Raw genomic sequence first — 23,541 nt, 5'->3', positions numbered from 1 at the left:
TACCTGAAAAAAAGCTGTATTGCACCCTCCAGGTTGGTAGTGAGTCACTGCCCCAAGCAAGGGAGTTCAAGTATCTCGGGGTCTTGTTCACCAGTGAGGGTAAAATGGAGCGTGAGATGGACGGGTGGTTTGATGTGGCGTCAGCAGTGCTGCGGGCGTTGTTCCAGACCATTGTGGTGAAGAGGGAGCTAAGCCAGAAGGCAAAGCTCTCAATTTACCGGTCTAACAACGTTTCGACCCTCACATATAGTCATGAGCAGAAAGAACAAGATTACGGAAATGAGCTTCCTTCATAGGGTGGCTGGGCTCAGCCTTAAAGATAGGGTGAGTAGCTCATACATCTGGAGGGAGCTCGGAGTAGAGCCGCTGCTCCTTCGCATAGAAAGGGTCCAGCTGAAGTGGTTCGGGCATCTGATCATGATGCCTCCTAGACGCCACCGTTTAGAGGTTTTCCGAGGTATCTCCAACGGGTAAGAGGCCCCGGGGGTAGACCCAGAAACAGTGGGCAGATTATATATCTAGTCTAGCCTGGGAATCTCGGGGTCCATCAGGAAGAGCTGGAGAGCATTGCTGGGGTGAGTGACGTCTAGAATACCCTCCCCAGGCGGCTGCCCTCGCGACCTGGCCTTGGATAAGCGGAAGTCAATGGATGGATGGATGGATGGTAACAGCAACTATAACATTCCACTCACCCCAGGCAAAGAAGTTATGATCGCTGATGTCTGAAATGATGCAAAGTATTACACATCATTGACAAAACCCAAAAAAAACCAGATCTTTTTTTTTAAATGGCTGTTGACAGTATTTTATTATTTATGGAGTGGTACAAACTGTCAAAGAAAAGTGTCTTTAAGGTCCAATTCAGTGACTGGTTCAGATGAGCTTCATTCACTGCGCAGTGGAGACAGAACTCCACAGCATGCTTGTAGAATTATCTCTGACTACAGTAGGTTCTCGTCAAGATTATATACAGGGTTACAGGAAACAAGTAAGTAAGTAAAAAAGGTCAGAGCAGACTCTATCTGCTGAGGAGACTGAGGTCTTTTGGAGTGCAGGGAGCACTCCTGAGGACCTTTTTTTGACTCTGTGGTGGCATCAGCCATATTTTATGGAGTGGTCTGCTGGAGCAGCAGCATCTCGACAGCCGACAAGAAGAGATTAAACGAACTTGTCATGAAGGCCAGCAGTGTGCTGGGGTGTCCATTGGATACGGTGGAAGTGGTGGGAGACAGGAGGATGATGGCTAAGCTGTCATCCCTGATGAACAACACCTCCCACCCCATGCAGGACACCCTGGCAGCTCTGTGCAGCTCCTTCAGCCACCGGCTGCTTCACCCCCGGTGTGTGAAGGAGAGGTACCGCAGGTTCTTCCTTCCTGCTGCTGTCAGGCTGCACAACCAGCTCAGCTCCCAGCAGACCACAAAACACTTAAAACCTGTGGAATATAAATACACTGTGCAATAATAGTTATAATAGTTATTCTGTCTGTATATACAATATTTCAGTTATTGTGGATTCTTTACTGTTTTTTATTGCTTATTTGCTTATTTATAATACTTTTTTTTTATCTAGTTTTTTTTTACTATGTCTCTTGTTTGCACTATACCCTATGCTGCTGTAAATCCTAACATTTGCTTGTTGATGTTTTGCATGGCAAGGGTCTCATTTCAGGTGCAACTGGGCATAGTTAATGGGTGTAAGACAGTGTCACTGTCAGAGATGGCCATTAGTGGTAAGCCTTCATTGGTGCTATGAGGAATGAACCCACACACATAACAGTTAGTAGAATTTGGGCTGTGGTCAGCTAGTTAAGCTGAGGTAAGTGTTTGTGGAGATAATTTGATCATGTGTGGAAATTCTAACCGGTTTGGAGTCCCGTCTTTGTCGAAGAGGGGAGACTGCATTTAATGAGCCGAGCCTCCCTTAGCCGAGCCTCCCTTAGCATGTTCCTTTGTGTTGGGTCATGGGTTGTATTTATAAAAAGGGGGTTTTCCAGAGCAGTCGTGTATCCCCCTTGGTTCCCCAGAAGCGAAAATCCTTTCACAAGGGTAGTCAAAAGCAGTAATGTTGGTGTCCTCTGACAGCATCCGATCAGATGAGCACTGGTCCATGTTGTCATCCTGTTAGGCTGCTGATCTTTTGCAGTGAGAGGCGTGGATCCACGTTGGGCATCCTTCACACTTCACTGCGATGTGGGTGGTTAGCAGTACTTGGAATGGACCGGTCCACCTAGGCTGGAGAGCGTTCTTTCTTTTGTGCTGCTTCACGTACACAAAGTCACCAGGTTGGATGTTGTGACAGTCACCATCAGCGGGAGAAGTCTGGGCTGCAATTACCTGTGAGTGTAGAGCTTTGACAGAAGAACATAGCACCTTACAAAAGTCAATGACAACATGTTCCATCAGCGCAAGGTCCAAGTGGGAAACTGGGGGCAGAGGAGTTGTTGGAGTTGACATAGGTCTGCCCATTATAATCTCATGGGGTGATAGTCCTGTTTTTCTGTTCACTGTGCTTCTCATAGTCATTAAAGCAATGGGGAGGGCATCAGGCCATTTTAGGCCTGTTTCAGCACAGAATTGTTAGTTTTTCAGCACTCCATTCTGTCTTTCCACCGCACCGGCAGATTGAGGGTGGTAAGGGGTATGAAAACAATGTTTAATCTGTAGTGCCTTGCAGACTTCTCGTAAAACAGATGAGGTGAAATGGATGCCTCTGTCACTGTTAAGGCTGTGTGGTATCCCATCAATCACAAGAACATATTCATAACCACAACATTTTGGCAGTTGTATAAGTATATTTGCATGTTTACAAAGGGTCCCCAGGGGGGAAGATGGGCTGCTTGAATTGTCTTCACAGGTTTTCCTGGATTATGCTGTTGAGATGTCACACATCTTTGACAAATTTGTTCGCAAATTATTGCTATTACAGGAACAAACCAATGTCTGTTTAATGCAGCATCATTCCCCTGTTGCTTGTGTGAGACACGCCATGTGCAACACGAGCAAGCTGGAGAAGCAGAGAATGTGGAGCTACTGCGCGGCCGTCGCAGGAGCGCCACAATCCATCAGTAAGAACACAACCGACTGACAACCAGGCAGACCGCTCAGAGTCGTCGGTGGCTGCCTGCAAAGTCATGGAGAGCAGGTACTGGCTGTACAATGGGAGTGGTTGAAACACACATTTTAACTACAAGGGAAATTGGGGAAACAGCCACTGTCTTGGCTGCAATGTCAGCCTTGGCATTTCCCCGGGACACATCATCTGAACCGCCTGTGTGCTCCTCACATGTCACAACCGCAAGGCTGCTAGGGAGTAAAACAGCTCCCAAAAGATTAGTAATAGATTTGGCATTTTTAATTGGTGTCCCAGAAGAGGTGAGAAAACAACGGTGCAAACAAAATTAGCTCAGGATTTGCGAGAGGTTTGTCTTGTAGGTCGGGGCGGGGGTTAGCATATGGTCAACTAAGGTTTTGCAGCAATGTGGCTCACCATCAACAAGGATGGGAAGAAGAGAAGCAGGGTTAAGGGGTGAGCAATGTTCAATAGTGAGGTTGGATGTAGAGAGGAGGATGATATAACGAGTCTGTCTAGAAGAGGAACATTTTTGAGTTTTAGAGCGGAGGAGAAGTGCAGAGACAGAGTGGGGAACAATTAGAGTTAGAGGAGATCCCGGTACCATGGAGGAGGTAGTTTCCACAGCATAAGCAGCAGCAGCTACTCTTCATTTCTACATCCTCATTATAGTACCTATGTACTTCTCAAGGCTTGGCATTACGATAGAATAATTTCATACAGGGGAAAGACTCTCAGGTAGGAGATTATTTGACTGTACGATACCATAACTATGTCACTGACTGGTTACTGACCCTTTAAGTATATGGTAAAAGTCACCGACTGGTTACTGGCCCTTAAATTATTAAACAACCTGCCGGCAGGCTTTACCACATTGTAAGATTGAACAGCAAAATTTTCAGAAGACATTTCTGTACTTCAAAATTGACTGTACTGGTAACAATATGACCTATACATCCATATAGCAACAACACTTAAACACATAACAGTAAGAAACAATACATACAAATATAAGATTAGGCCTTATGTATCAAAACTCACCGGAACCACCTTTAGCACAAAATATAATTTGATACTATTCTTAATTTGAAATTAAAATGCGTTACCTGGGTCAATGGATGATCTGGACTTAAGACAGAGTGGTGTGAATATTAGCAAAGTTAGGAATTTTACAATAGGCTTCCTTACCCTTTGAATTTGGCGCCGTTGCTAATATTCAGAATCACTCCATCCAGTCTGCAGATGTCCTTTAGCCCAGGGTTAGCAGCCTGTCAACAATGGCATATATCCTACTGTAGACGAAGAAAATTCTACAAGCATGCTGTGGAGTTCTGTCTCCACTGCCGGTGAATAAAGCTCATCTGAACCAGCCACTGAATTGGACCTTAAAGAAACTTTTCTTCGACAAAACAGATATTCCAAATTCCCTCTGTAAAAACCTCTGTTGTGTGGACTAAATGGGTTTCATCCATGGTTAAAATTTAATAAGATGATGCCTAACTTGCATATTGAAACATACAATTTATTTTAACACAAATAAAACAATTGTCTCAATGTAAATATTCCACTGGGGACATTTCATGGTGATATATATTAGATAAATATTTTACCCCACTCGGCTGAAGTCTCTCCCCTTGAAAAAAAGCAAAACATTGGTGTTTTACATGTATGGGAAAGTCACTAAACATGAAGCCTTGGGAGAAACAACAGGTGAAGAAAATGACTTCATCTTCCCCTGTGGACAAATTATAGTTTGTTTGGACTGAATGATCCTCCAGTGTTAGTAACCTTGCAACCCCCATCCAGGCAGTGCCTCCTGGTAACACCTGGGCCGGGTGCTACCATCATTGTGCTGGTGATTACATGGTGATTGGCTCTGATTGGGTCCAGCTTGGTGTTCGCTCTGACTTGGTGTTTTGTTTGCCAGGCTCTCTGGTTGTGGGAGTAGAACAATGAAGCTGGTCCCTTTTCCAAAAGTGTCAGATTGCCAGATGCCAAAACAGAAGGTAAGTGTTGCTGACTAGTTTTGCAGAGCAACCTCACTTTGGTTGCGCAAGTTTTCTTCGTTGCAGTTCCAATGTCTTTGTCTTTCCCATGGCTTACAGCTGGAAAACTGCAGCTCCACATAGATGTGTATTGTCTTGAAGCTTATTGTTTTGGATTGGTCTTTATTTTATTGGTTTGGGACATTGCACACTAATCAACATTCAAAATGTAAGATCAGAGTTAGCCTGAAGGCTATGGGTCCCCTGCCAGATATTCAAAAACCTAAAATTACAGAAATAAAATGTTCAAAGATTAAAAAACAACATAGTAGTAAGAATGAATTGACAGACATGGCAAACCAACAATAAAATAAGCAGACTAAAACACAGTGTACATTAAACATTATTGCACAAAACAGTAGATTAGAGCAGGACAAATGCACCTACAATAAAAACACATTCAGAGACATAGAACACAAACATGCAGAACAAACATTAGCAGCATAAAGCACAAACATGCAGCACAGACATACATCCAGGAGCACACAAGAGACAAGCAAGCAGGACACAGCATTTACCAAGATCCAGGAGAAGCAATTGCAGTCCTAGTGTGTACATAATTGGTGACCATTAAGCCATATTTTCAGCTGTCCTGAAAAGGGACGGTAAGAACTAATTTCTCTAATATGAGATGTCAGTGAGTTCCATTTGACCCTGTAACTGAGAATGCTGAGTGGCTAAAGGCACTTTTTCTAAAGGGTACTACACAGTCTCCCGGGAGAGCCTCTGGTTGTCCGGTTTGTATTTGACCTCTGAGTGATACAGTTGAAGTGGTGGGGGGACTTTGTTGTGCAAAATTTTAAAAATAAGGTGTTTGCTACTTTATTAGGTTTTCCCAGCTCAGAAGTTTAACCTTAAAATTAGACAATTGGTAGGTGTTTGACTTCCGGTCCAGGACTTTCAGGTTTTTGATACAGTGTCTTCAAGTGGTTTAAGTGCTGTCTTACCTGGGTGTGCGATGCTGGTCAAACAGTATGTGAAATGTGACATTATCATGGCATGCATATAAATCTTTGCTGCATCAGTTGTCATTGAATTTCTAATAAAGCGAAAATCATAAGTTTAACCCTGTGCCAAAACATGAGATTTGAATGACAGTTGAGAGTCGATGAACTCAGAACAACTTGTAATTTTACTCCTGACAGCATTATGGCTGGGTCTGGAGTGCTACATTGCAAAAAAACATGCAGACTGTTTTGGATGTATTTAGCTTGAATGATTGATATTTTGAGATGCGGTTCAATGCATTGGTGAGTGTGCTGCAGCCTGAAGTTTATTGCTGCCATGTTGCATAAAGCTTCTCTACATAGAGCAACAGAGGGCAAGTCATTTATATAAAGACTGAAAACAATTGGACCTAATGTATTGACCCTTGTGGGATTTCATGGTGATATTTTAGATAAATATTTTACCAGTTAGTGTATCCAGCGCAAAACTTTTTGATTGCTGACATTCACACACTGGATTCTGTTCATTAAATATGATTCTGACCACTTGAGGGCGTTATTGTGATTTACTGTGTCAAAAGCTTTTCTAAGGTCTAAGAATACAGCCCCAACAGTACCTTTGTCCATCATAGACTTAACCTTTTCAATTAAGAGGCAGTTGTCTGTAGAATGATTGGCTCTAAAATTGCATGGGATGCAGTGAAAAGGGGCTGTTGTTTAAATGGGAAATGAGTTGTTCTGCTCTTTCTTTTGTATGCTTTTGTTAACCTACTTAAAAATAGGTGACCTATTCTTTCAGCACACACTCCTCTTTGCACACAAATGTTAAGCTGTTTTTTAAAAGTGCTTCACAAAGTACTTGGCATCCATTCCCACAAATACATAATAAAGATGGCACATTCTAAAGCAAGTCTTATGTAAATTTAAGTAACAAATTATGTGTTGGTGGTCCTCATTTTTGCATGCTGGAAAATCTTGAGGAGGGGGAACTCATTCATAATGAATGAAAAATAACCCTGGGTCAGGATGTTTTGGAAATCGTTAGTAGGATGGCATGTCAGTGTGTTTTTTTTCGGATATCAAATCCCATTGCACATTGTGCAGTGGTCGAATTCACTCGTACTGAACTGGGGCTTGTACTTTTTCTTGAGTATTTTTTCATTGTACATTCTGAATCTTAACAACTCTACTACATTCCAGAGTGAAATATTGTGCTTTTTACTGCTCGTAATGATAGTCCAAACACTACAAAATACACAAGACATTGCAAAAATAAAACTTGAGCTTTCAAACTTGGCTTGCAAACCTTTTACAAAAAAGATGTCTGAGTGGTTAGTTGTTGGCAGTTTCCGTCTTAACTTTGAGGCTAAAAGGTGTGTGTGTGTGTGCATAGAAGACAGTTATCCGATAATGATATGATGCTCTGGATTATGGCTTTGTAAAGTTCAACCATTGGACCCTGCCTGACTCTTTTCAGTTGTCTCGGGATCTAAAGTAGTTGTTGGGCTGTTTGCATGTGATGTTTGGGGTCGAGGTTCATTTCAGGTTATTGCTAATGTGTGTGACAAGAAAGTTGAAGGAGTCATTGTAATTGGTTGTGGATGATATTGGTCCCACTGGTGGGAAAGAAAACAGCCTGCTCATAAAAGGCTGCTCCCTCTTTAAATATCGCTCACCGTGGTAAAAGTTACTAATTTATGTTTCATATAAAAAGACGAGTGGAACCCTGCTGACAGCAAATGGTGAGAACTAATGCAGTATTTGTGCTTATAAGAAAAATATCAATGGCTGTTACTGGCGTTCTGTTTGTTATAATGGATGGATGGATGAATGAATGACAGTTTTTTTTTTTTTTTTTTTGTTGCCTAGTTACTGGTCATTAACATCCAGTATAGCCTATTGTGTTTGCTGGTATTTATCTTTCAACTTGATTTAAATGAAAATTTAAAACCTGGTTGATATGAAATGTGAGGATGAAATTTTATGTAACTTTCTGGCAATTTATTCTGAATGATTGCAACTTTCTTTGTATAAAGTAATTCAGAGTGTTGTCAGCCCTGTTGGGGCGGCTGTGGCACATGAGGTAGAGCGCTTGTCCCGTAACCACAAGGTACATGCAGAAGTGTCCCTGAGCAAGACACCTAAGTTGCTCCCCGGGCGCTTCATTGCAGCCCACTGCTCCTCCGGGATGGGTTAAATGCAGAGACATAATTTCCCCATTGTGGGACTAATAAAGGCTTAATTATTATTATTATTATTATTATTATTTTCACTGGCCCTTTCATGCTACTTCCAAATGTTTTCTGATCATAGTACAATAGTTTGAATAAACCCCTCAACTTGAGAATGATTTGTTTCAGATTTATGAATGAAAAGAACAATTACTTCCCATACATCATCCAGATGACTTCTTATTCAGTTAGTTACACCTATGTCCTTCTAGACTTAGACAAACAGATAATTGTGAGAATAGCAGCAGGTGGACAGGGAGCCATTGTTTAGGGAAACTCTTTTAACCTGCAGACTGCTGTTAATTCTGCGTAAATGTCAATGTGTGTAATACAACAATGCCAGTTTTCAACAATGCCATTTTTAATACCAGGTTTAACATATCAAAGTTCAGGAATTATTAAGCCAAAACATAAAAGTGTCCTCCTTTTCTCTACAGATGGCTATGTTAATCCGAGGACTACTTCAGATGGCTGCTGTTGTGATTGTGATCGTCCTGGCGACATTCTATTTTGTGATTTTCCATAACTGTCCTGGAACGCTAACCCAAGAGGCTCCCACTACACAAAAACTGAGGTAAAGCCCACTCTGTGTCCATGTGTGTTTTGTATGCTACCTCTTCCTCAGCTACTTTTAACAATATGTGACCCTATGTTACACGGCATTTCCATTTAGTTGTAGTTGGGTGATCTCCAGCAACTCTGTGACCGTGGAAAGGGAATGTGTGTTTGCCTATGTTAGCAGAGGATGGTTGTTCAGCGATTCTGGCATGTGTACCCAGTGCTAGCCCGACTATAATTACGGAGGAATGAAACACAGTGGGGCATCAGTTCTGCTCAGTGGAACTCTCACTTGAGAAAACCTTTGTGATGCATGTCAATTTCAGCACATCCTATTGGCTGTTATCTTTGTCCATCACACAGTACCTGCATTAACTTAAATCTGCATATGACAATACAAATAAAGATTTATTTCTCACAATTGAGAACACATCTTTCATACATGTCAACAGTCTAAAAAACTAATTTATCCTGAATGCGGGCCAACTTTGTGGGAGCCACAAATTCAAAATGGCTACCGATCAGCAATGTTGTTAATTATCTCTTCCAAATTTGTAGGCCTACAATGCTGAACAGTACATGGTGTCTGTGACTTTTTGGGTCGAGGAATTCATAATCGATGTTTTGATGATTTGGCTTTCAAATCCAAGATGGCTGCTGATTTTGAGCTCCGAAATATCGTTTTTTCCAACTCGTCATAGTGTGTTCATATTAATCTCCAATGAAAGCTCTACTCTTGATCTGTTAAGTACAAGAGGCCATCTCAGAGGTTTAAAAGGTCAACGTTTGTAGTTGATGATACAAACATTTGCTTTCCATGGTCAGTGAATTACTGGTTGTGACTCATTTCTGTTTATTGTAATACATTAGCATAAATTTGTAATCAGTATTCAGTTCATGGAAGTACAAGGTATTTAACTAACTCAGCATGTGCAGAAATTTTATTAAAGCCTAATATAAAGGCACCCTTGCAGATGAAGCCATGCGAAATAGCTTTAAAGCACCCTCTCTTAAACAGGGTTAGCAAAGCAGACAGTCTCTCTCAAGCATCTGTTTAATGCCTTCAGGTCAAAGATTGGATGAAGACCACTGTACTGCTTCATCATTATGTCTTTATCTTATTGATTAGTGCATTAGCTTCATGCATATGGATAATTGTTATAGCTTGTACCTCAAGTAGAAAGCGGATTCCCTCCCTCATTACTGAGGACACAAATGGACCCCCTTTTGACATGAATAGTAGAGGATGTCTCTGGAATTTGAGCTTGCAGCATTGGACTACAGACGATCCACTGCACAAGCCTGCAAAGAAGTGTCCCTCGTCATTATGCCCTCTATTGTTGCTGACCTATGAGTGGGGCAAGGGGATGTTTCCCCTCTGATTTCCAAAACTTTCTGTTTGGGATGATTGAGGAGCCGCTGTTTAAAGTGGTGTTCAACCCACGCAGTTCTGCCCCATGTTGATGGACCATGATAATGGTATTTCCGTGGAGTGCTAGACAATGATGACCAGCAGTCTCTCTTGTAACCGGGAAGTTTTGACTGCCTGTAAAATTTCTTCTGCATACTAAAATGCAGGGTCTTTTCCTGTGTGTGGCAGTCTCATTAGCCTCAGTCATGAGAAAAGTTTTTCAGGTTGGTCCCCCGAGGACGCAATCCCTTTACAGTGTACCATCTTTAAGGGAACATTGCAATGAGTCTAGGATGGTTATTCAGAGCAAGCCCTAAAGCAATGTTGTACGTCATAGTAATTCTAAAGTGACAATATGACAAAGCAAACAGAATTGTGTTCCTTTTACAAGTCCATATTCCACCCACCATTCCAGGTTTCCACCCCCAGTCATCTGCCCCCACCTGGCATATGCACCTGTCCTGAGAACTCAATGGTCCTGAAAGATCACATCCCAAAGGATCAGTATGAGGAGCTGGTGAAACGGCGCGCTAAGGAGCTCCATCAACACAAAGCCAGGTAGTGGATGGATAGATGGATTGATGAATGCAAAGAGAGATCACTGAAAGTAGAGAAACTGGACAAAACAAGCTGATATCTTCCAAAGTAACTGCCTTTTTATAAGCACATGTACTCTTGTTGTAACTATTCCTCTAATGCAAACAGTGAAACACTGTCCAGGAAAAACAGAAGGGATTGTTTTAAATGAAAAAGACTTTGGAAGATATCTAATTGATTTGACAAATTGTAGCCTCAGAAACTACATACATTTTTGCACAACATACAATGTGTTGTGACTGGAACAAGGCACCTTTTTATAAAATCAAAGGGAATGGTTTGTTTATGTCATTTTCCATTTCTGATTTTACCAAAAATACTATTTCTACATATATTGCCTTTTCCTTTACCCCAAGGCTGCTTGCACTACTAACCTACTAAATTCCAAATATCAAAAAGAAAACATTATTCTCATGAAATGGGATTTCTGTGAACAGAATTAAAATCATGGAGACGCTATGTTCCAGAATTACCTTTGTTGCTCATTATTTTTGCATCATGCATACCCTGTCACAAAAAATAAAATATTAATATTACAAATATCCTAATTTTTATCATTGGTCATACAGTTCGACTGTTTTACTATACCTGTAGACCCTAGTATGACCATTTAAAAACACAGCCACCTCATTCACTTGATGGAACTGTGGGTTGGCTGGGAGGCCAATGAAATACATGCAAGCGTACATACCTACCAAGTAAACTTTAAATGTGTCCTGTAAGTAGTTTTTACTATTCTTTCACGTTTGTGTAAACTGTTAACCTTTTGTCACTAAAAATATCTGACAGTTGAGCAACTATCTGTTACTTATTTCTTTTATTATATGGGTGTAGTCACAATGGTGATTCTTATTTGCACAACCCACCCCCATCACCCTACCACCTTCCCCTATCTCTTCAACAGGACCACGTCTGTATTATCCAGACTGCTGTTTGCTTCACCTAACTCTCCCCTGCAGTATCCCATCCAGGGTTTTAAAGTACTCCCTTTGACCTCCACTCTCATACCAGGTATGCTACACTCAATATATAGCTCAGAGTATTTGGATCGATTTTAAGTTTTTACATTACATTACAATTTGACACAATAGCAAGTTGGAGGAAGTTGGGTTGGGTTAAAAAATACAGTTTCGGTTCGTTTGCTAATAAAATGTATGGTGTCTGAATAGTAATCAGCAATAAACAATACCACAACAATAGAGATGTAGCAATATGGAAGGTGTTTTACTGACGGCTAAATAATGAATTGCAGATGCTGGTATTATATAACGTATTCAACCGCTATCTGCCTAATCTCAAGGTCCGTTTCCAAAAGGTATTGCTTGACAGGTATGGCTACTAGTGGTGATAATTGTGAATTGGACATATTTTGCATACAAAGATGCCAAATGTGTGCATATTACCTAATTAAGATGCGTGCAAACTGCAATGAAATAGCCATGTTTGACAGTGCTGTTAGGGTGCATTTCAGCCTTTCTTCTTTAGTTCTCATTTGTTCAGGTTAAGTGGCTGCAAAAGCCACGCGATCCTTTTGTGACTTCGCCACAGAGAGTTTGGAATTGGGGTAGAGCCACCATAGTAAAGAGACAGGAAATTATTTTCAGAAATTTGATAGGACATGGGTCGCACTTGAAAAAGTCAACAAAGCCAGAGATGAATGTGTGTCCTTCTGTAAAAGTATAAAAGCATGAGGTCATTTTGATTTCAGGTTTAGCACTGCATGCAGGAGAGAGAAGCAGCTACAAGGTTGGTGTGATCCCATAGATGCAACAGATCGACTGGTCATTTGCACCCAGATCAACCTGTTAGAATGGTAGCGTCTGGCTGGTTCATACAAGATGGCTGCATTCATGTAACAGTATATTTGACATACTACATATACGACTTGGTAAACTATAAACGCATATCATTTTGTGAATTTTCTTTGATTGAAGATGACACATTTGAAGATGAAACGTACAGCAGACAATACTTTACATACGATTCTTAAAAATAATGTCTTGGCATGTGCTAATATTGCAAAGGGAAATGCAGTTCTTTGATGTTTTGTTATTAAAATGCAGCCATCTTGTTGTAAAACCTCACGGAAACTAGGGAGTTCAGGCCCTGAAACTGCTGCAAAAGATTCATATGGGTTTGATTTCAAAAGCCATTATGTGAATTCTTTGTAATTATTTATGGGTTTTTTTTATTAGTTTTTTTACCAAACATTTGTAAGTATTGTTTTTTCCAATATATTTACTGCCCCCTACTTTCCCAATAGTCAAAATCTAAAGGTGATGAAAACCATTGCAGAATGTGACTATGAGAATAAATTAAATAATCAGCATTGGCTTGGTCACACCGGCATTTAAGGTGGTAACATTTTGCAAGCATTCCAGGCTCTGTTCAAATCCAATGTGTCAATTTTGACGGTTAGATTTTTTCCCCCCGCCTTTCAGTTAAAGTTTTTTGAAGATGTACCCATTTCTATAAATTAAATGCCAGAGGGGAGTAAATCGCACGGTACAGAGCTAATAGAAGTTTGAGAAGCTATTGACTGAATGGTGCTAATATGTTCCTGGCTGGCTAGTACATTAGCTGTAAGCTAGCTGGCTATATTAGTTCAACAACTATACCTGTGATTAGTCACTGTATCAAGCCTCCAGAACCAAATATTTTGCAAACAATTCTGGGTGAATTTCATGTGCCACTTTCTGGCATGACCAGAAACCCTTCAGCAAAACCTGACTGTCAGGGCAGTGGTAATAGCCCTCCCTCTTCTCGCAGCTTTAGTAAGCTGCACACATTGAGCCCGATGCATTGACCCTTCTGCTCTTTCCTGCACAGACGACAGGGCCTGTCCTTACTTTCTCAGATTCTCTGATCTGATTTTGTGGCTGTGGTGTGGGGATGGCCTTTTTCAGCTTGGAAGTGAAGAAATAATGACAAAACACTTTTTTGCTTTGCTTGCCAAGGTTTGGTCAGAAACATTGTTTTTGTCTAGATGGTAATCCTTCATTTGCGAGAACTTGTGAAAAGCGTAACCGTTGCCCAGCAACCTATCCTTACCTTGGGATTGGTGCATGCACTTTTGCCACCCTAGACGTAAAACAATTATGACCCCCCTGTATTTGCAACGTACATAAATTTCATCTCACCAAACAGAACGATACCAGTGCAAAAGTTTCTATACACCACTTTCTCATGTAAGTCAAACACACTCACACAAAATGTTTTCAAGCAAGTTCTATCTGTGCTAATGGCGCTAGCGCTCTCTTTGTTTTGTGGTAACAGACTTGAAAGCGTGCCACAATCCTTCCTAACACTCCTGGGATGGACATATCTTAACAACGAATCCCTCTGTTTTTTGGAGTTTCCTCTTTTTCGATTCAGATAATCTCGCTTATAAAGACGTGCTGCAGTATTTACTTATTCTCTATTGCATTCGTTTAGGTTCTTGTGGAAGACAATCAAACTTGGTGTGAAAAGGCCAGGGCACCATAGGCTTTGGAGAGCTGGGGGCGGGAGGCCGGATAGGGAGTCGCTTGAAGTTGTAGGTTGATTGATTCCTCAGCAATTGAATTGATGCTTGCAGAAAACGTAACCTAGCGAATCTGCAGTTACTGCTATTGGTTACTTAGCGATTTTGTTCATTGATAGTTGGCCCACATTTAGCCTCCCTTGCCACCGTTTGCAATGGCCAAGTTCGCCTATGTGGACGCGGCAGCACTGCCTAACCTTAACCATTCCAGGCAAATGTCTAACCCTAGTTATCTTGTGAGGGTTTGAATCGAGGGTTACCATCTAGACACGACCAAGACAATAACATGCGATTAATTATCTTTGGTGTAAATGTTTCACCCTCCAATCTTTACAAATTTGATCATATGTTAAGTTAAGATATAATTAACTTTTAAACCATAGGTCACATTTATTTCTTCAAATTCTGCTTGATATATCTAGTAAACATATTGTGCTGAGTGAACCTGTGTTATTATCCAAATGCAGATTAGAACTTTTTGAACATTTTCTCTATTGTTGGTGTGTATTATGTGTACACTGTGGCTTATTCAGGTGTGTCTACTCTAGGTGTCCTTGAATGTGTCTAAAGGGGTCCTGACCACAGAGAGTACAGCTAAAGGAATAAAGGTCCAAGGTGAGACTCCAATGTACTTTACCGTGCATTGACCTTTGCGAGTGAACCATACTGGTAAATTTGCACGTTATTTTCTCAGATATTTAAATGACTTCCTCTTCCCTTCCCGGCATCCTTTTGAGTCAACTCAGGAATAGACTGACACATGGCACGGCAACCAACACAACTCCTACCAGCCGATAAGCCATACCTTTTAAATTGCAATACACACATTGCAGTCAACTACCAGTTTGTAGAAATAATTAAGTTTTAACCTTATTAAGTGACATTTCATAATTATTCAACCTTATTAAACCTTTCTAAAAGACATAAATACTGGAAGTTGTTTCACTTGTTTCCATGCAAGTGCAATGATGTCGTTTTAGGGCACTTTGAGAGACTGGACAGTTATTTCTGTCTCCAACTGCCAAAGCTTAGCTTTATGTAATCTCTAACCAACATCATAAAGAGGTGGTTGGAAGTTTATGTTTAATCAGTTGTTGTTTGACTAATGTGACATTATTTTAACTGTCAGGTGATGATGGGACCAGACTGATATTGGAGTCGAGTAGCCTGGTGATCCTTAACTACCTGCTGTCTAAAGTGAACTACACCAGCACTGTCTACCACATACACACTGCAGACCTCGGTATGCATCCAAGACATTGGAAACTATCTTAATGTAAAAAATAAAATAAAAAATCAGAAATGAACTGCCCAAAATGACGTGCCAAAGTCCTAAAACAGTGAATGTATTCAAAAAGAATCATTTCAGTTTTTAATGTTTTGTACAGGTGTCTGTGGACATGAATGCGTGTTTAATTGCAAGTCACTGTGGAAAACAGCAGTTTGATTGTTGAAAGCAGTTTGTTTTCTTCTCAGATTCACTGGCAGCTTAGTTTGAACCCACACTAAAACTTTTCTGTACTCAGCATCTTTCCAGTTTGAGAACCATGAAGCCGTGTTTCCCATTACCATCAAACAGCCTCGCCTGCCAGTCCTGTACGACATGGGAACAGGTAGGTGAGCATTCATCATGTCGGTCTGGGGGTTAAAATTCAAGTTAGCATTTAATTATTTATGGCAGGAAAGTGCTGCTTCTCCGCTCTGTGGCTGGAACCGTTTGAGCATCAATCAGTGATGTCACAGCAAGTATGTTTACCGCAATTCAGTTTTTTAACTCCACTAAAACAGAGTCAGGAATATTAAACGGTCTTGCTTCTGGGTAAACGGCTGTGGACCATCTTTTATTAAGTATTTATATGTGTGCTTTTATTAATCCCAGCTTGCATTATCTCCTGTAACAATGAAAGTTACGTAAGTGTGATACAAACACTTTTGAATGAACAAAAGAGTAAACTTCATTCATATAGCACCTCAATGCACTGAATGAAGCACAAAGTTTAGCTCTTTTGAACTTTGTAATTTCTGCCTGGGTTCACATTTGCCATGAAACATGAAGGTTACTGTAACAAAGTAACCTGTTCTGCTTTTAAACTTAAATAAAAGTCACTCCAATTACTCTGAAAAAAAACTACCAAAACCTACTTTCAGTTTACATTTTTTTCTTTTTCAAATGATCAAGACTTTTGGCCTGGATTTGGCTCCATTTATAAAAAAATAAAAAAATAAAAAAAACCTGCTACAAAAACTTTTACCGTGTTCTCTTTCCTGAACTTCTGTCTGTCAGATATCAGCTCTCACGTCACCATCATCACCAAGACATTCCTGCGCTACAAACAACTCAAGGTGTTGTTGAGTAGCATCCGGAGTTTCTATAGCAACATAGAAGTCGTTATTGCAGACGACAACCTGAAACCAGAGCACATTACTGGAGATCACATCAGACAGTACATCATGCCCCCAGCACAGGTACACACACAAAAACACACACAACATTTTAATATTAGACATGTATCTATTTCTCTTCTAACCAGGGATGGAAGTCACAAATAACATTTTCTCTCAATACTTAAACTAAGTTGTTGTACTCTGCATAGTTGCATCTACCTTTTTAATTACTCACTGTTTGACAGCACAGCCCACTGAGCACACTAGGTGACACAAATCAAACACACCCTCAATGTTGCATGAATAACAGGTGCATGCTGGGTCTTGCTAAAATTCTAATGTTGGATCTTCCAACAGTGACTTCTGCCTTCACTTAGGAACCTCTACCTTCATGTGAGGCCTTTCTGCTGTTTCTTTGACAATAATCCACAACGTGAACTTTCTGTTACTGGGATTTATGTGGCTTAAAAATGCTTGTTGCACCCTCCGTCGGGTCCATACACTTTTGTCCCCTTTTTTGTTTTTTCCCCGGTTAATTCTCGTGAGGTTAGTCCAAGGAAGGTGATCCTATATGTATAATTAATAATCAGTTGTATCATAGCATCACATGGAATTGTATAAATAGTGTAAGAAGCAGTCCGTCACATTGAGTGACTTTCTTTCTTGTTTTTTTTCTAGTGTAGATCACTTTTAGCTTTTGTTATCATTGAGTTTATATTTTTCCTAATTGATACTGTCTACATTTATTTTGAGAGGGAATTTATCTATGAAATGGATAGAAAAAATGGCAGCCCTCTTTCATGCTCCCTTCAACATTGGCAAAAGAGCTGCTTTGAGAACCGATCAGTTTTTTTTTTCCCAATTGGTTTAAAGTTTTTGCAGAATGATATTTATTTTTGTGTGTGTGTCTGTCTCTCTGTCTCAGGGCTGGTTTGCTGGCAGGAATCTGGCTGTCTCCCAGGTAACCACCAAGTACTTCCTGTGGGTGGACGATGACTTTGTGTTTACGGCAAAGACGAAGATAGAGAAGCTGGTGGAGGTGATGGAGGAGTTCCCCGAACTGGATGTGGTGAGAATGAAATGGCTCATGTCTGAGGGTCAGTTAGCTTGTGTTGAATAATTAAATGAAACCATATAAAAATAACTAAAAAGTATAGTTATTAATGTTCGGTGTGCTCCAGATTTCTGCTCCTCACAAAATTAATTTTGGCATCATCTCTGCATTTATTCATTATTTTTATTATTTTTATGAACAAGGGTTTTCTATCTGGGATTCACAACAGGGCAGTCCATTTTTTGATAAGACAAGTTCTAGACTGTTTTCAAAGGAATAAAATGTCCTTCTCAAACATCACTGTTTATCCTCATATGCACCTGTTTTTTTACAACTACAACGTGTCAACTGGAGCCGATTCCAGCCTGTAGTGGGCAAGAGGCAGGTTCACAATGGACTTGTAGCCAGTTTATAACCCGTTTCTCTGGACACTCTGTTTTCCTCAGCTCGGCGGGACGGTGCAAGGGAACCAGTTTTATTTCTCTCTCATCTATGAGGAAGGAGAGGAAATGGATGGAGGCTGCCTCTACAGAAAGTCTAAAGGGAAGTTCCACTCACTTCCTGGTTACCCAAAATGCTTTCTAGCCAGTGGGGTGGTCAACTTCTTCCTGGCTCGAACGCAAGCCGTACAGAGGGTGGGATTTGACCCTAAGCTCCAGAGGGTAGCCCACTCGGGTAGGTCTAGAGTTTGGAGTCCACAGTCTTTAAGGTTTGTTGGCGGTTTTCTTTCTAAATGGGTGAATGTCTGTCTCTGCCTCTAGAGTTCTTTATGGATGGCCTGGGCTCCTTAATGGTTGCCACGTGTGACCACGTGTCCATCGGCCATCAACAACTTAAAGGCTACAAATACGAGATTTCCTACAGTAAATTCAGACACCCTGGCAAAGGTGACACGGAGCGCAAACTGCAGCTCCACTTCTTCAAAAACCACCTAAAGTGTGTCAAATATGGATAGCTGACCACTTGAGGATTTTGAGTGACATATTTCCCTGTGCTTATTAAAATAAATGCATTTTATATTTCTCTTTCTCCTTTATTGGATACTTTCTGATAATTTTTTTCCCATTCATTATTTTCAGTGCATTAAGTAATTGTGAATTTAAAGTTATCTTAATATACAGTAAGTCGCAAATGCATATTGTGAGTATTTCATTAAGTTTATCTTTTTGTCTTAATCTTATCTTTTTTTTTCTTTAAGCTTTTCTTCAATGTGTGTTTTACCCCAGGTTGCTTTATATAATGTTCTCTCTTGTTAAGATATATTGATCGATTTAGTGATTTGATTGTTTGTCTGAATCAAGCTTGTTTTACAAATGTAAGTATTATCGGTATCTATTTAAGCTGCGCTTTTTATAAAGTGTCCCTATTATGCTTTCCACTTTTCCCCTCTTCTTCAGTGTGTTCTATATATTTTTGTACATGTGAAAGGTCTATAGAGTGTAAAACCTGAAGTCCATGCTTGAAAGGAGTTACCCTCCCCCTCAGAATCACTGCTCCTGAGCTGCCTGAAACGGCTCGATTGAATTCTATCCTACACTTCCGTAACTTTGAGGTCACAATGTAACGGAAGTAACATAAAACTGTTTCCAGCTAGTTTGGCCCTCAAACAACAAAAGAAAGAGATGGAGCTGACGCTCCAGAGGAAGTTTTTTTTTTTTTTTTTTTTTTGAAATGTTGACCAATCACAACAGAGCGGGCTAGCTGATCAATCGGGGCAGACTTTGCTTTCTGGAGGGAGGAGCAAGCACTACAACGGAGCATTTCAGAGAGAGTGTAAGAAGAGGTGCTGCAGGACAGCCAGGATGAGAAAAACAAGGTGGATTATGAGCATTAACGTGTGTAAACATGTTGTAATTGTAACTTGAGATCAAAATATGTACCCAGAAAATAGCAGAATAGGGGATGTTTAAGGCCTGTCACACCGTATCGTAATAAGATTGTAGTTCATATCACACCTCCCCGATAGAAAAACTTATTTGTGTCATTTGTGGCTCAGATCTCCAGTATGTTGTGGCCCACATCTGGTTTTGAATGCCCAGGCCTGTCATGTGGACCACAATATGGACACAAGTTATATCAGCTTGATGATCTCACCTAATTTGTAAAATTGTTCGTAAACATGATTTGGAACTTATGACGTGTTTTAGCATTCACCTACGTCTGACAGACCCTGACTGAAAATCATGGTTTAAACAACCTATTTTAGTCCGCTCTTTATCTGTGAGGTCTATTTGGCTTTTTGTCATTTTATAGGATAACAGTATGTTCATAAGCGGTCCAACAGTGAATTCATATATGTATGTGTTTGTGTGCGTGCTCATAACTATTACATACATTTGGTGTACATCAATACCTTATGTACATTTGTATTATGTTCAAGCTCAGTTTGTGGCCAACATCATTGTACGGTACAGTTGGGTTTTAAGGAAGTAAGAGGAAATGAAACGTCAACAAAACTCGACGGTTAAAAGTTAAATAATTTCATCATCTGAAAAAAAATGTGGATGTAAGTTTGGATTTTTTATTTCAATGATTCCTAAAGAACAATGCTTTTCAGATTTTTTTTACTTAAGCCATATTTGGTATTTAAATATGAAAACAACATCTTTCAGTTTTACAGACCATGTTTAGAACAGTATTAAAATAAACTAGTGCAATCATTTAAATATCATGGCTGGTTGTCAGATATCATTTAAAAAATACTATTTATTTACAATCTGATCATTCAATGCAACCATCCGATGCAGTAGGTGGCGTTATGCTCTCGATTTTTTTTTTTTTTTTTTTTTCCTCCGTCACGTGGATTTATTCCGGTTCAAGCAGCTGATTACCCAAACAAGTCATGGCGGAGAACGGAGCAGAGGGATCCGCGAAGCCTGCACTGACGGCGGCGGGGAAGCAGCTCCTCCACCGCCGACAGGAGCTCGACTACTGGAAGAAGAACGCAGCGCGGCTCCGCGGCCGGAACCTGCTGACCGGCCTGGCTATCGGGGCGTTTGTGGTCGGCATGTGTATCCTTCACCTGTGTGCTGGTCAGATAGATGTGGTGAGCTGCTGCTCGAAATAGACGAGCTTCGACCTTCATTCAGTTGCTCGAAGGACAGTACAAAGGAAAAGAAAAAGTTCAAATCTACAATGAAATATGTGCATTGAAAAACCGTCAAAAGTAGAGACAATGCTGATTATTATATTATGTGGTAGCACAGAGAATCATGCACATTAAAATAACTACTTCTGCTGTGTAAAATGAACCGTTATTTAAACAATGTTTCAAATAAATAGTCTAGTTTAGCTGTACATGTTTAACCTTAATATGAATAACTGAAATTGAAAGTCATAATGATATGACTTGATATCTACTTTTTGTAAGTGAATATAAGCAGTTGTCAGGACCTCCAAGTTTAGGATAAGACTGATGTTTAGTCAATATTTTTTCTGGTGACAGACTTGATTAAATGGGCTAATTAATGCCATTTTGGTTGATTAACAAAAAAAATGTATGCAGCCTTCCCAGTGTGGCTGCTGTGGAACGAACCACTTAACTATCATTGTTTAATTATTTATTTCATTTATGTAAGATTTCAAATGTTCGAAAACAAGGAGATGCTGCTATCTGCTGAAAAACAGCTGTTCAATGCACTTCATTTTTATTTTTCATAAAAAGAAATTCTCTAGGTTTTTAAATACCTGTAGACATTAGTATAATGTATGACTAGTTGATGCATTTTGTTGTTTAAAATATGCGCACTGCAGAGACAATCAATGACAAACAATGTGGAAAATAACAGTGTTTAATACGTTTAATACGTTCATTTAAGTTTAGCAATTTATGTAGAACTTATTCAATTGTTGTGTTTTATCAAATGCGGAAAAAAAGGAAGAAAGAAATGATATCGGCATTATAAATCGTCCATCAGCCGCCATGCTCTCTAAATATCGCCCTTGAAAAACCCATTTTGGTCCACTGCTTATTTTTCTTTACCGTCAACAAATCACATGAAATGACCAAAACCAACAATGTGTTAATCCCAACCATTATTCATTTTGCCTTTAAGCCCCAAGACTCTTCATTCCAACTGAAGACATACATAATTGTTTGTTGCTCTGACAGGAATACATGGTACATTTGTTGGGGACTATTTTCAGCTGGGGATTAATCCACATTTGTTGGTCTAGTGAGCATCTGTGGATGTGGGACTGCGTCAAAATAAACTACACAGTGTGTCTGTTTATGGTAATGAATTGACATGTGAACCAGTGTAACAGTCATTGATGAGTTTTTAATGGTTTTGGACAACAGTGGAGCTTTCTGGCACAGAGGAAAAAGATATATCAGGCTTTGGAAACAATACTTATTAGTAAAATCAAGTCAGTCAATTGGTTTTGGTGTTTTCATGGGAATTGGTGGCTGTAAGAAACAGAATATCACCAGAGTACATGAAAACTGCTTTTTAAAGACCAATACAGTCATATCGCTTTTGTTCCAAAAGAGATATAAAAATGCAATTTGTCATGAAATTTAGGAAACGTAACTTTTTTATGATCCCTTTTAAAATAAAGATATTAAATCAAATACATGTAAGTAAAGTTAATATGTAAAATTTATTCACCCTTGCTTTTTGTTCAGAAAGATATTTGGATCCTCATTCTTTGGTTTCAGGCTAGAGCTGAATTTGTTCACTATCCCTCTTATCTTACCGAACCCAATTAATGTATTTGATCTGTGAGGGTTATACCATATATATAATTGTGAGTTGCCCTGAACGCTTGCTACTGATGCTACTATATCAGATGCAGCGTTAGTTTTGTTTTTTGGTTCCCAATAGGTTAGGTCTATGAATACATTAAACAAAAACACAATTAACATCTACAAACCCAATAAGGTAAACAACAAGGTGAATGGCTGTTTTTAAAGTGCTTTCCTTTGACTACAGTCGTCCAGTTAGCTACACCATCCTGTCTGTCAAACAGGAGAGAATCGTGGAGGAGCTGGATGATGAAGTCAAGATCCACATGATCAGAGGGCCAAGGACCGGCGCTAACTCCTGAGGACACTGACCATGAACTGTGCTGGACTTTCTGCTCCCTGGCCCTTATGTCTGGCTTCCATAGAGTGTATGGTGACATCACACCGGCTGTAATGAGTCATGTCTGCTGAGCTTCTCTTACTGAGAGGGAAACTTTGCAGACACTCAACCTGATCTGTAGGATGAAGGGTTCATCTGCAAATACCACCCACGCTTCAAAGCCGTTTTTAAATCGTCAAAGTCTCTGTTTAAGACACTTGCATACCACCTTATATGACTTCTCTTCACAAGTCATATAAGGACAGTACAAATGTTTTCATTGCTTCTTTGCTGTTTTGAGATGTATAAAATCTTTTGTTGAATTCTGAACTATGTAATGCCTGAATATAAACCCACTTTGAATAAAGTGTAGCCTTGACACTGAGGAAAAAAAGCATTTTGCAGAACCATCATTTCTAAATAAATTCCTTTCTTTTCTGAGACATTTCCTGAAATAATAGTAATTTGGCATTAATTATAGGAGGGAATAAAGGCGTTGTTCATTCAATACATTTCGAAACAAATGCTGGAGTAACCTTGAATTCATATAGTTGGTGCACAGAACATGCAAAACTGTTTAAATTGTCTAAAATTTGCACCAAATAACGCCTTTTGCAATTTTTATATATGGATCAATTCTCAATTTAACAAA

General features: G+C 39.9%; 2 protein-coding genes across 2 annotated transcripts; both read left to right on the top strand.

The window, feature by feature from the left end:
- Positions 1-4,950: 4,950 nt before the first annotated feature.
- Positions 4,951-18,888, top strand: LOC129098586 (beta-1,4 N-acetylgalactosaminyltransferase 2-like). The gene is made up of 12 exons (XM_054607633.1): positions 4,951-5,078; positions 8,733-8,869; positions 10,680-10,822; positions 11,766-11,872; positions 12,570-12,607; positions 14,933-14,999; positions 15,514-15,627; positions 15,911-15,997; positions 16,669-16,850; positions 17,695-17,838; positions 18,270-18,498; positions 18,585-18,888. Exons 3-12 carry the CDS (start codon positions 10,737-10,739, stop codon positions 18,776-18,778), a joined length of 1,248 nt encoding a protein of 415 aa, XP_054463608.1. The 5' UTR covers positions 4,951-5,078; positions 8,733-8,869; positions 10,680-10,736; the 3' UTR covers positions 18,779-18,888.
- A 1,750-nt stretch (positions 18,889-20,638) lies between these two features.
- Positions 20,639-23,298, top strand: LOC129098588 (cytochrome c oxidase assembly factor 3 homolog, mitochondrial). The gene is made up of 2 exons (XM_054607635.1): positions 20,639-20,834; positions 22,766-23,298. The coding sequence occupies exons 1-2, from the start codon at positions 20,666-20,668 to the stop codon at positions 22,870-22,872; spliced, it is 276 nt and encodes a 91-aa protein (XP_054463610.1). The 5' UTR covers positions 20,639-20,665; the 3' UTR covers positions 22,873-23,298.
- Positions 23,299-23,541: the final 243 nt, after the last annotated feature.

Source organism: Anoplopoma fimbria, chromosome 11 (assembly GCF_027596085.1).
Source record: "Anoplopoma fimbria isolate UVic2021 breed Golden Eagle Sablefish chromosome 11, Afim_UVic_2022, whole genome shotgun sequence".
In the NCBI taxonomy this organism is placed as follows: domain Eukaryota; kingdom Metazoa; phylum Chordata; class Actinopteri; order Perciformes; family Anoplopomatidae; genus Anoplopoma; species Anoplopoma fimbria.
The sequence above is the reverse complement of the archived record's forward strand: the minus strand, read 5'-3'. Positions and strand labels throughout refer to the sequence as shown.

Bases quoted from the DNA above. Each gene is read 5' to 3' on its own strand.
- LOC129098586 (XM_054607633.1), top strand. From the start codon at position 10,737: ATGGTCCTGAAAGATCACATCCCAAAGGATCAGTATGAGGAGCTGGTG. The intron at 15,628-15,910 runs GTATGCATCCAA...TTCTGTACTCAG, and splicing joins CATACACACTGCAGACCTCG to CATCTTTCCAGTTTGAGAAC. The intron at 17,839-18,269 runs GTGAGAATGAAA...TGTTTTCCTCAG, and splicing joins AGTTCCCCGAACTGGATGTG to CTCGGCGGGACGGTGCAAGG.
- LOC129098588 (XM_054607635.1), top strand. From the start codon at position 20,666: ATGGCGGAGAACGGAGCAGAGGGATCCGCGAAGCCTGCACTGACGGCG. The intron at 20,835-22,765 runs GTATCCTTCACC...ACAGTCGTCCAG, and splicing joins GGCGTTTGTGGTCGGCATGT to TTAGCTACACCATCCTGTCT.